At 48.1% G+C, this 12,659-nt stretch overlaps 1 protein-coding gene across 1 annotated transcript in view; it reads left to right on the plus strand.

Moving 5' to 3' along the window:
- The window catches only part of Jarid2 (jumonji and AT-rich interaction domain containing 2), a 229,215-nt gene that overhangs the window by 109,964 nt on the left and 106,592 nt on the right, over window positions 1-12,659 (plus strand). The window contains exon 2 of the mRNA XM_015494046.2: window positions 1,915-2,050. Coding sequence (XP_015349532.2) covers window positions 1,915-2,050 — 136 coding nt within the window. The remainder of the gene's footprint in view (window positions 1-1,914; window positions 2,051-12,659) is intronic.

Raw genomic sequence — 12,659 nt, forward strand, 5'->3', positions numbered from 1 at the left:
AAATTAATTCAGATACCTCTTGCTTTCCGTGTGTGGCCTGGCCAGGTCATCAGCATTTGACTCGGGTTAGTTGGTTGGATCTCACAAATGGGGTCTGACCAGAGTGCTGCATTTTTCTGGTTTTTTAATCGTGTGATTGTAAGGTCGATTGCACCTACTAGAACTTTAGGAATGATTTCCAGTCTTGTTAGGTGACTCCCTCTCAGCCTTCCTGGCCAAGCCCTGAAGGCCATCCTGGTATGTGGATGTCCTGGCCCTGTCAGGAGGGTCACCAGGAACACAGGATGTAGCATCTTTTTCCTCTAAAAATCTCCACTTGGCAGCCCTTCGGGAGCAAGCAACAGCCTAGCTAGGGGAAGGTGCAGGTGTTGGCTCTCTTCCTTCCTTGGGTCTGTCTTCCACTTATTATAAAAGATGCAGAGTTACTTTCCTTTTAGGAAATCCTTGAAGCTTAACCAGAGTGCAGCCTAAGTTATAAGTGTCTATGTGGTTGGATTTCTAGGCTGCAGTTTGTGTTCATGCAGGGTGTGGAAATTTGAAAGAGCTGGGAAAGACTTCAGATAATCCAGCCTTGAGATCTGTGGAGGTTTTGCTTACATTCTGTGGCAGCGGTGAAAACCCAATTCTTTTGTACAACCTAGTCCATCAGCACCAGACCACCCAAGAGCCAGAGTTCCCTGAGTTTTGCGCCTTCTGCTGGAGCAGAAAGAACCTGAATATCTCAAATCCTTGTCTTATAGGAACAATGAAAACATTAGTATAAGGCCCAAAGTATCTGAGAAAGTGCATATACTTCCATTTCCAAATTTAATTTTGTAGACTGCTTGTCTTTGAAGTAGATGTATGAATGGAAGCCCTTCTAAGGTTGGCAGACAGTATGCAGAAATCCACAGGCCAGAACCTCTGAATTTTCTTTACCTGAGGAATTGGTGCCTGAATATCTTAAAAACTTTCTTGCTGGATCCCTAAATTGGGTGTCTTTTAAAAGTTACGTAGGTTTGCAACTACTGTGCACCATTCCCAATCTCCCAGATCTTGCTGTCTCCAGTCCCTACTTCATGTCCCTCCCCTGACACCTGCAGTGCTTTTCAAATTCTTTACATCTTTACTGCTGGAATGTTCTCTGGGCTTGCTGCCTGCAATGTGTTAATTCTTCTCCCAAGCAAGCACTTGCATTGGGTCTGAATCTGCAGACATAAGAAAACCCCACTTTGAAGCAAGACCTTGAGGCCTCTTGTTAATGTGCTATCATTCGTGGTGCTGGGTATTGAAGCTGGGGTCTCACGAGTACTGGGCAAGCGCTTTAGTACTAAACTACACCCAGCCCCATGCTGTTGTTTTAAAGTCGCCATCTCATCTGTACCCCAGTGGGATCCACTGCCATCTGTTTGTTTTCTCCTCGTTCATTTGTGATTCATTGTGTTAAGAGGCCATTGCAGAGCCAGTTCATGTCTTCTGATGGAGTTGTCAGGTTCTTGAAGGCAGCGCCTCTGTTTTGCAGTATTTTGAACTCCCAACACAGACAACCGAATTTCCTAAGGTGTGCTGCTGGAATGCTGTGTATGGTCTGGAATTATCCAGTTGATCAAATTTCAATATAATGGTTCTGTGCACCTCTGGCTTTGAGTGTGACAGCTCACTTCTTTGAACTTTGCCGGGAATATTACAGTATTAATAGTTAATGAATTTATTTGCTAGTGGGACACAGAGGGAAGGGAGATGTTTCATATTTCTGATCTGGGGATCATTTTGGGGCTGGTGCTATTCCTTTAAGTTGGGATGGGACCCGAATCTCCAGCGCTGGGTCCTGGTCACATGGTATTTGTTTGGAATACAATTTTAAAGTCTTGTGAATATTTGTTGGCTTGCTTGTTACTAACTCTCTCCTTCCCTATCTTTGCTGTGTTTCCCCAGGATGACAGTGATGGGATTCCCTGGTCAGAAGAAAGGGTGGTACGCAAAGTCCTTTATTTGTCTCTGAAGGAGTTCAAGAATGCCCAGAAGCGCCAGCATGGGGAAGGCATTGCTGGGAGCCTGAAAGGGGTGAATGGTGAGTTGGTGCTCGCTGGAGTTGGACGTCACCTCTGCGCACAGCCTCGGTTCTGAATCGTGTTCTGGCAGCGTGGGTTTTGACTGAGGCTGAGCACCCCAGGGCAGTTGGTAGGCTGTGTGAGTATGTATTGTGGATATGCTGTTGGGTTTACAGGTTTGGACTTATGTCCCTTTATGCAGTGCAAGGTAGGACGGACAAGGTGCCCTCGTCTGTTTCTGTTTGTCGTGGTAGAACGCGGAGCCTGTCTTGTAGCTGTTTCTAGGTTATCTTAGTACCCAAGTATGTGCACAGACCCTTGGATTTTCCTGCAGAGCTGTGCAGCCTTAGTTCTTACCACATTTGTTTAAGGAAATATCCTAAATTTATTGCTGTCCCTGGGTGCAGTGGCCTGGAATCCCTGTGTTCCTGGAAGTGTCCTCTTCCTGCATAGTCATCCAGCAAATCCCTGATACCTGGAAGGAAACTTCCTCCCTTCTGAATTTTTTATGAATCCCACTTTATCAGGATTCCTACGTGTGTGTGTGTTTTTTTTTTTTTAAAGTTGCACATGGGCACAATACTTTTATTTTTATGTAATGCTGAGGATCAAACCTGGTGCCTCACACATACCAAGAAAGGCCTCCACCACTGAACTACAACCCTAGCCCCAGGATTCCTATGATTTTGATGAGCTCATCTGAAAACGGGACAGACATTTGACTCATGTTTCTGCTTCAGAGATAAGCCATAGTCTCCTGTGCATGAATTTATAGGTAATATCTGAATAGTCTGAGCTCCATTTTGTCCTTGGTCATGGGCAAGGAGAGGAGGAAACCCTGTTTCTTTTTTCTTTAACCTTTGGTTCTGGTCATGGGAAAGGCATCACACGTGGGGTGCTTGTCGGAAGTTCACCTATGGGTTCCAGTGTCTTTCTTGCCTGCTTCACTTGTAGGTGAGTTGTCTGGCAGTGTTTTTAGACAGGGCCTGTTGGCTGACCTGCTTCTGGAGTTCACCCAGGTTGCTTTACTCTTTTTTGGTACTAGGAATTGAACCCAAGGGGTGCTTCATTACTGAGCCACATCCCCAGCCCCCTTTTGAGTCTGGCTCTTGCTACATGACTTAGGGCCTCACTAAGTTGGCCCCAAACTTGCTGCCTCCTGCTTCAGCTTCTGGAGTTGATGGGATTATGTGCATGCACCACCTCGTTTGCTTCGGCTCTTAATTCAGTGTTCTTCCATGATTGCCTGGCTTGAAAGACCTCTCCACCCTGGGTTTTCTTCCTTATGTAATGTGACGGGCTTTTGAAGGTCGACCATGCTGGCTGCAGCCACTCTGCCATGTGTGTTACATGCTCTGCCCCTGTCCACCAGTCATCTGAGCCAGTGTGTATGGGAAAGGCCCATACACAAAGCAGAATAAGTTTCAGAATCCTTTGCTATAAGCATACAATTTGGACCATCATATTGTATTTTCCTAAAGGGACCTTTTTTTGTGTAGTCTCCTGTAGACGGCAGCCCTCTCCATTCCTCACCTGTAACATACTAATCCCTAAGCCTGTGGCTGTTGGGAACACCTAGTGTAATAGTTTCTTGTTATTGCTTCACATTGCACACACCATTCTGCCTTGTTAGATGCACTGAGTTAGGTGCACTGAGTTCTAGAGCACTAGCTGCTGAGGTTTTCTATCTATCTCACAGTATGTGAAGATGTGCCTCCCTCCTACCCCTCAGGAGGGTGATGCCTTAGTGCCTCTTCAAATTGGATAGTGAAAGAGCAGCCCCTCCTTTCTTACCTGGGAGGCACCAGGTGTTAGGAGAAAGTAGCCAGTTATCCAGGATTTAGTAATAGTGGAATCTGAGCGAGCAAAAACTTACTCACTGGAGAAGCAGCCTGTGCTACTTGCCAGTTGGCCAAATTTAGCTTTGACTTTGTTTGGGTGCTTGATGAGACTGGAAGAAATTCTAAGAAAAGTTGGGGAACAGATCTCAATTGGGATCACAGACTTGGTTCCTGTACTGCCTTCATGGCAAGAGGTTGGAGTTTGTCATGTTGTTTACTTTTCACCCTGATAAGAATTGCTTGTTTTAAAAACAAAAACACAGTTGCTGAGGCGTGGGCTGCTGGTGGGATGGCTGTGAGTGTTTCCTGGTTCCTGTAGGTGTCTGTGCAGGCAGCTTCCCAAGGACACTTTTTGGGGAGGGAGGGTTACTGTGCATATCTGATTCCTGAAGCCAACTCATTGTTGCTTTAAACTGAAGAATCTTGAACTTGCTTCAGAAGTTAAGAATCTTAAAGGCAGCTATTTGTGGAAATATGCTTTCTTTGGTAGAGTTACTAGGAAGCAGGGATGCAGGATGGGCACTGTGGGGCACCCTCTTCTGTGGGTGCCCTTATCTGCTGTGTGGTTGAGGTCCCAACAATGCTGAAGCACTGGGGAACCTCCAAGGCTTTTGTGGGCTGGGAAGTGTGGGTGCAAGGTGAATGGTGGTTCCAGGCTGTGAGTTTGGATGGTGCTGTTGGCCCCCATGTGTATCCCATCCGGTAGGAAAAGCCTAGTCCTCAAGGCCGCCTGGAGCCAGATGGTAAGTGATGGGGGAGAGGAAGGCAACAGCGATGAAGTCATGCAAGGTGTACGGGTTTGGTTTAAAGAGTTGGAGTTGGTCAGCCCCCTTCAGATTCCTTTTCAGAGATTAAAAGGATTCCATTGGTCCAGCTTGCCAAGAAATGTGGCAGGGGGGAAAGGCAGGGCTGTCCCTGGGAGGTGACTCTCAGCTTAAAGTGTGCATTCCTAGGTGAGAGTCAGAGCTGGGTTGGCGCTGGCAGCCTTGGCCTCCATTCCTGCCTGTTCAGGCTTTTTAATGTGGAACTTCAGGCCGGGCTGGGCCTCCGAGAGCCCTGGCATTTTTGTGTCTAATCTGAATAAAGTGGCCTTGTGAATATTGTATGTAGTAATGACATTAATTGCTCAAGCCACACAGGTATTTTTTCACAGCAGCAAAATTGGAACTGTTACAACCCAAGCCTTTGAGTCCGTGTGCAGTTTACAACACAGAACCAGTGGAGTGACACTGGGTCTCAAACCAAAGTTTTAGAACAAGGTGTATATTGTTTTTACCCTGTTCCCCTTGCCCCTCTCCCCTCCAAAAAAAAAAAAAAAAAAAATTAAATTGATGTTTCTGGACTATTGGTTCCTGGAAAAATTCAGGCTTTTTATTATTTTGCTTAACAATGGCATGGTCTCGACATAATTTTTACCTCATTTAAAAACAAATTGCCACACCCTCTGCTCCATCGCTGGCATGCTGGTGTAATGAGCCAGCTGCCCTTTGCCCTTACAGTTTTTCAGAGGGCATTGGGTGTCTGGAGTCTGTTAATGGCCAACACACAGTGCAGCTTGTATCTGCGCAGCTGGGCTCGGCCTGCCCGTTTCTGCAGGCCTGGTGGAGTAGTAGTAGCCCTGGCAGATGCTAGGTAGTAGAGGGATCTCATTTTTTATGTCATAAAATCCATGCTTGCCATCAGTCTTGCTTTGGTGCTTCTGAGCTGACAAGGAATGATATTTGTGCCTTAGTACAAGTAGCAAATGGGAGTCTTGAACAGCCTCCTGGGTTGTCTGCAGAATTCGAAGCCATTATTGCAGCTCCTTGGCTATTGCTGGGCTTAGGGGCGAGGCGGTACCAAGATTTGCTGATTGTGGGCCTTCTGTCTACTTCCTGCTGTAGATAATGCCACTTTTTTTTTTGACTGTAATAAAAGACAAAAGCTTTGGAAAGGACTGGCAGAGGCTGAGACCTTGGCCACTCTTTGAGGGCCCTTGGCCCGCAGGGGCTGAAATTAGGGACATTTAAATAATAACATGCTACACAAATAATGAGCATGCATAATTACACAGTAAGAGAGGGGAGCTATTAGCTGTATTTGAATTTCATTTGCTTCCTATAAATGTCATCTCAGATCAGCCAGCCCTTCGGCCAGTGGAGCAGTGTTCAGTGGATTTAAGAGGACTTGGATCCTTTTGTTCAGAGTCTCATCCAGGCAGGAGTTGTGGTAGCTAACCTTGTTGTTCTTGCTGTTTACCGGTTTTTGTTCTAGTGCTTTAGCTGTATCCTACTCATTTAATTAGAACAAACCCTGCAGATGAGGAATCTATACAGCAAGAGCCGATTAGTTAGCAGTGTGGCTCTGCAGCCAGGAACTGGCAGAGCGAGGCTGCAAACCCAGCTTCCTGGATTAGAGCTCCCACGTGTTTAATCACCACTGAGATAAATAGAAGCAATTTTGGAACCTTTTATAAAGACGGGATTCCAAAAACAAGAATTTGTAGGAGGACTTTTAAAAAAAAATAGCAGTTTCTTTTGAAGGAGATAAGTGAAATTGTTCATTGGGAAAAAGACCTCAGGAAGCAGTGGTAAGTATTTATTAGAGTGAGCTTGTTTCTGGGCTTTATTATAGCTTGTAATGGAATTGATAGAGGGGATCAGAAAATCGCATTCCTCATTTTTTACCCTCCCCACTCTTCACAGGTACATGGAAGTGTTATTTCTTTCCCTTTCTTCACCTGGAAATTTGTATATTTCATACGGTTGTCGATCTGCAGACTGGAAATCACAGGCGGGGCCTTGGACTTTTGGGCAGCCGCTGCCAATTGGAGGAGCTGAGGACCAATGTTGGAAGTGGGGCTCCAGGGGGACTGTTCTGTGAACCTGGGGGGGGGGCGTCATGAGATTTTGGATTCCTTTCCAAATCATGCAGTGTTTCTTGGGTTCACCCCTTTAAAGTTTATTTTTCACCAGATGCTCATGACCCGTGAGTCAGAACCAAAAAGGACATATTGTCTGGTTAGTGGCATTTTGTTCCTGGATCCGGTTGGCAGTGAAGGCCCAGATTGTGTGGTGCATGGCTACCTGTCTTCAGCCAAGGGTCAACTCTCCCTTCTGCCTTGCCTGGTAACTTTCAGGTCCAGCTGTTTGAAAGGTGGTCCCTGTTTGAACAGGAAGTACCTTTTTCCTTCTGAAGAGAGGGACTCATCCCTGCAGATCCGAGAGTGGATGGTGTGTGTACCAAGGTGGCTGCCATCCTCCGTAGGCCGTGGGGGGACCTGCAGCTGCAGCTTGGCTACTTGGTGGAGGTACCTCTCCCTGGTGTCCCCTGATGTGTGAGACATATTCTGTCCGCAGGAAAGCTGACTGGAAGGAAGGGAGGATTCACCTTGTTGGAAACAACTTAAACTTACCCTTTGTTTAAAAACAAAAGCTTGGGTGTTTTTGTTAAGGCTGAATCCCTTTCCTGTGGTAACAGTTTATACCCTAAGTAGATGGGGCATTTCTGGATAGAACTTGCATTTGCTAAGGTCAAGTTGCTTATTTTGGAGGAGTCCTGATAACCTCATTTTGTCTTAAGATATCATTATGTGATACACCATGATGTGTCAACAAGGAGAAACTACCAGTTATGATGTGTGCCATTTTAATGGTGAGATGTTTCCTAATTTCAGAGGTTGACATTTTAACATGAGAAAAATATGTGTGACTTATAGTAAGTGAAGCAGGAACAATCATTTTAAAATCAAACAGAGGAGTGGGTGTGTTTGCACAGTGACTTGGGAGGCTGAGGCAGGAGGATTGCAAGTTCAAGACCAGTCTTAGCAAGTTAGCGAGGGCCTATCTTAAATGAATGAAGGGCTGGGGCGTGCCTCAGTGGTTGAGCACCCCTGGGTCTAACCTCTGGACCAAACCAAACCAAACACGCCCAGAGGTATGTGTATGTGCTGGATGGAGGCCAGCAGGGAGTGAGTGGGGACAAAGGCCCATTAGTGAGCTACCAGGACAAGCCGTCAGAGGTATGGGAGCTTTCCTGAGCAGAGGGTGTTATTGACAGACTTTGAGACCAGGAAATAGACGTTGGTCCATTGGGACAGGGGTTTGTAGTGGCAGGTTTCTGTGGTGGGCATGTGCAGTGGTCTGGCATCAAGGGAGTGGTGTGCAAAATGAAGGATTGTTGGAGCAGGAATGATCTTTTTAGAGGTGTGAGGTCACATTCCTTTTTACATGGGGATGGTACATGGTGAACAGCTTCCGTAGGAGGAGTGGATCATTGGGAAGACAGATCGGAACAAAAAATCCAATTAAAATGACAGGCCACCATGTATGGCTGCTGGCACACACCTCATGGATGGCGGTGCCCATGGAGGTGGCTTGCTTCCTTCTGGTCATGTGCTCAGACCCACTGGCCTGTCATTTCTCTCAGCCTAGATCTCTGTGCATCTCTAAGCACAGTTCCACCTTCCTGCTGATTTCATTTTCATTGTCTTGGACTGCTTCAGTAGAAGGGATGCACCCACCACCTGGAGAGTAGCGTCCCTCATGGTGGAGTGCCTGGGTGGGGACGAGGTTGGGCCTGTGTGGGCCTGAGTTCAGTCCTGGGCTGTGCCTGTTCTTCAGAAGCTTGAAGCCCCACCTGCAGTGTGTGCCGAAGGCAGGAGAGTAGAAGTCAACGGTTCTGGAATTCTGTTTAAAGCCGGGGTTCCTGCTGGCCGGGGCTTTCTGTCTCCAGGCAGCCTCTCCCTTTGTGCGCTGAATAGTTCCACTCCCCTCTGCATGTGTCACCCTGGAGATTGTCCCTCCTTTCTTCACCATTGGCTCCTTTCCCCAACACGGCTGCTTCTCCCAAAAGAACACAAACCCTCCCTCTGACCTCGTGCTACCTTACCCCTCCCTGCCTGACCGTTTCCTAAGTGGTCTGTCTGCGTGGGATACTGATGTCCACATCTTCAGCCCTCTCCTCCCGTTATCTTTCGAATTGCTGTAGCCAGGCCACTTACCAAGACCTTAATGTGTGTTGGCAGCGTTTGCCTGGGTTGCACCACACCTTGATGTCCAGAGCAAGTTTCCCTCCCTGCGGGGTTCAGCTGCCCATCCAGCTGTGGTTGACAGGATTGAACATCTCCCAGACTCCAGCCAAGACTCCAGCCTTGCGTGCCCACCTGCCTGTCTTCTGTAGTTTCTTCCCAGGCGTCTGAAGATACGGTGTCTCACTGCTGCTTGTCTACTGCCTCCCGTCTCCACCCCCACTCCCACCCGGTCCATTCTGTTCAGCCCACCAGATCACCCGGACCTGCTGTTCGTGTTGCCATGGTGACCTCTGCTCTGTGCGGTCACTGTGGCCTTCTCATGCCCTCTCAGCTCTGGCCTCAGTGTCCTCCCCCGCCCCCCAAATCTCCCAAGCATCATACTTTAACATTCTAAAATGGTCCAGCTCCTGCCCTGACTCTGGAGCCCCTCTCCTAACGTGACAGGAATGCTGCCTCACCTTGCCACCTGATGTGGCCCTGTGTTCCTCTGGACTCGCCGTGCCACACCTGTTCTGGCTTCTTGCTATTCCAGATATGCCAGTGTGTCCTCGTTAGCTCTCGCCGACCCTTTCCTCTAGACTTCTCTCCCTCCCTCGTGGAACTCTGCGACTTCCATTTCAGGTTCCCGTTTAAATTTCCTTCCTGAAAATTCCTCCTCGAGCCACTTGGTGAAAGTGACGACACCCCCCTCCCCCCCCCAGCACTTTCCCTCTTCACCTTGCACGTCTTTCAGGGAAGGGCCTGTGTGCTGAGGCTGTGAGTCCTGCCAGGAGGGCTGCTTTGGTAGGCCGTGGTGCAGCTGCGTGGTGTGGGGCAGAGAGCACACGGCTCCGCAGCCCTGTCCCCACCACCTTCCCAGGCAGCAGACGGGCTGCTCCAGGGGATTGAGCGTCTGCCAACGGGGGCTCTGCACTTCATTTTGGTCATGTTCACGTCTGGATACCCAGCAGGGGTCCCCAGTTTTATTTTCTTTGTCACCACTGGGCATGTGGCCTTCCAGTTGTGATATCAAAGATTCTTCGAACGTGGTCACCTTTGTCTCGCACTGAACCACATTTGTTGAATGTTGAAGTAGAAGGTATGTTGCCTGGTAGTTTAAATTACAGTTGATCTTTTAGTAACTAAAAGTGAGTTACCTCTTCTGATTCCCCTAACTTTAGTCTCATAACACAACAGGTACTTTACTAACATAGTTTTCTAAGGTTAATTAAAGGAGCCCAGTGTCAAGCAGCTTCCTCATGCCCCCTTGCTGGGTCAGGTCAGGGTTCATACCCCAAAGTCAGTCTCCACATCTTGCTGGGTGTTTAATGGAGGAACCCTCCACCCGTCATTGTAACAGTTGGAGGGGTCCTGACAAGTGCATCAGCGTGTGAGTGGAGATGAGGTGCTGCTCTATCACCATAGAAGACTGCCTCTGACAGTCATTCATGTCCTGAAAGTATGTACTTGGGATTTTTGAACATGGCTGTCCCTCTTTTTTTTCTTTTGTTTGGGGGGGAGGGTTCTGGGGATTGAACTTGGGGGTACTTGACAACTGAGTCACATCCCCAGCCCTATTTTGGATTTTATTTAGAGACTGGGCCTCACTGAATTGCTTAGCACCTTGTTTTTGCTGAGGCTGTCTTTGAACTCATGATCCTCCTGCCTCAGCCTCCTCAGCTGCTGGGATTTCAGACGTAATCCACCTGGCTGGCTGTCCCTCTTGGAGGAGCTTTTTTGATGACACGTGTGTTGGCAGCGTTTGCCCGGGTTGCACCACACAGTTGAGAGTGTTGAGGGCTGTGTGTGCTACAAGGCCAGGTGTGTCATCCCTCCTGAAGCTGCTTCCTGGGCATTGAGCCGTGTTGCAGTACAGCCCGCACAGTTAGATGTGGCATGCCACATGGTTTGGAATGGTCGTTGAGGTCCAGAGCGGTGGGCTTGGAATAGCCTGGGTTCCGGATCCTCCCACCTACTGCCGTTCTCTGGTCGTGCATTAGTCAGCACTGTTGTGAGCTTGTGAACTTCGGGAACACTTAGCGTGGGTGTACTTGGAAAATTTCTGAATTGGGGTCTTAGAATTTGCTTTCCCCCAAGGACACTGTAAAGGGACATCCATCCATAGGTCTTGCGCCTTGCCTGCTAATTCATGTGTTTTCTGTTGGATTCCTGTCGGGTCCAGGATTGGCCTGTTGGTCCTGAGGATGCAGGGATGAGTGGAGCAGTGTGAGAGGGTTGATAGTGATTTTCTTGTGGCTGGGTTGAAGTATGCGTTAGTCAGCTTGGGTCACCACGACAAATACCATAGTGTGGTGGCTTAAACAACAGGAATTCAGTTCTCTGTCTGAGAGGCTTTAGATCCAAGCCAGCAAGCCTATGGTGTGTCTTCCTCTTCCTTCAATCCTGGCAGACCCTGTCCATGTGACCTCATTTAACTCCCAACTCTTCTGCATGGGCCCTTCCTTTAAGTAACCATCACAAAAGTAGAATTAGACCAGTGGGGCTTGGAGATGGTAACAGTTTTATTTCATTTCACATTTAGATGAAATTAATTTCCATGTTAACCTGAGTTGTTTTCTCTGGGCTCATGTGGTCTTGGAACTTTTTCCTTGTGAGTCAAGAAGCCCTAAGTCTGTTGGCTTTGAGGAGTCGTCGTTCCTCAACGTTGGACGGAGTTAAACTTGGACATTGCTTACTGAGTCCCTGTGTTTATGAAGCTGTGGGGATTAGCCAGTCCCCTAGAGACCCAGTCACATGCAAGAAGAGCAGGCGTAGAGGCAGGGTAGCCAAAGATCTGAAGGGGCCCAGGGTTTGCCAGCACTTGATGAGTGAGGTGTGTTTGGAAGGAACTTTCTATATGAGGTGATTTGAGGGCAAGTGACAGTTTTGTTTGGGCCTCTGAGGCTGAGTGAATCATTTTTGGCATACAGAGATGCCTCTCATTTGCCTGGGTGTCTGCAGGCCTGGGTAAGGAAGGGGAGATTTCCATTATCACATGCAGAAAGGGCAAAGCCCCTGTGGGGTCACCAGATAGGCCTGCGACCAGCCAGCGGTGACCTGCTTAAGAACCGGATTTGCTTATCTGTGTTCATTCTTGTAAAATGATGATGCGGCCCACCAGAGAAAGGCCTCATGTGTTTTTTAGGTCTGACCCATTTCATGCTTTGAACTCTGTGATGTGTGTATTGATGGGGCTTTAATTACCTTCAGAATTGCCACAATGGAGTCGTGCCGTTCTGCTGTGCTTGTGAATTTCTGGGATCCCATTTCCCTCACATTCAGAGGGCCGTTTACTTAGCTTTTGGAAATACCCTGTTATTACTGGACCACATTAAATGTGAGTCCTGTATGGTGTATCTTTAAAGCCAGCAGAGTGATTACTAGATACGCTTTTTTGGAAATTACCCTTCAGTCCAGAAATCCCTTAATTTACAGTTTATTTCTTAATCTCACCTGCTGCCAAGTCTCTTCTGTCCCCCCAGCTATTTCTGTAGTCTTGGGATGTGTCTGCGGATTCCCACATGGAGCTTTTTCATACCTTCCTTCCCAAAGACCATAAAACCACTGAGCCCCTCTTGAGGAGTGGCAGGCTGAGACGGCGAGCAGGACCTGGATTCCAGCCTCAGGCCTGCCCAGGGAAAGCCCTGGACAGCACAGCCCGGCTACTGTACCCTCTGCTCCCTGCAGCCTAGGGAGTGCTAGCTCCGTAGCTTCCCACCCTGTCCTTTCCCTACACTGTCCCCTGATCCGTTCCTGGTGTTCTTGTCACTCACAATTTGGATCTAATTGCTGATTCGG

The sequence above is a fragment of the Marmota marmota genome, unplaced genomic scaffold (genome assembly GCF_001458135.2).
Source record: "Marmota marmota marmota unplaced genomic scaffold, marMar, whole genome shotgun sequence".
NCBI classification, from domain to species: domain Eukaryota; kingdom Metazoa; phylum Chordata; class Mammalia; order Rodentia; family Sciuridae; genus Marmota; species Marmota marmota.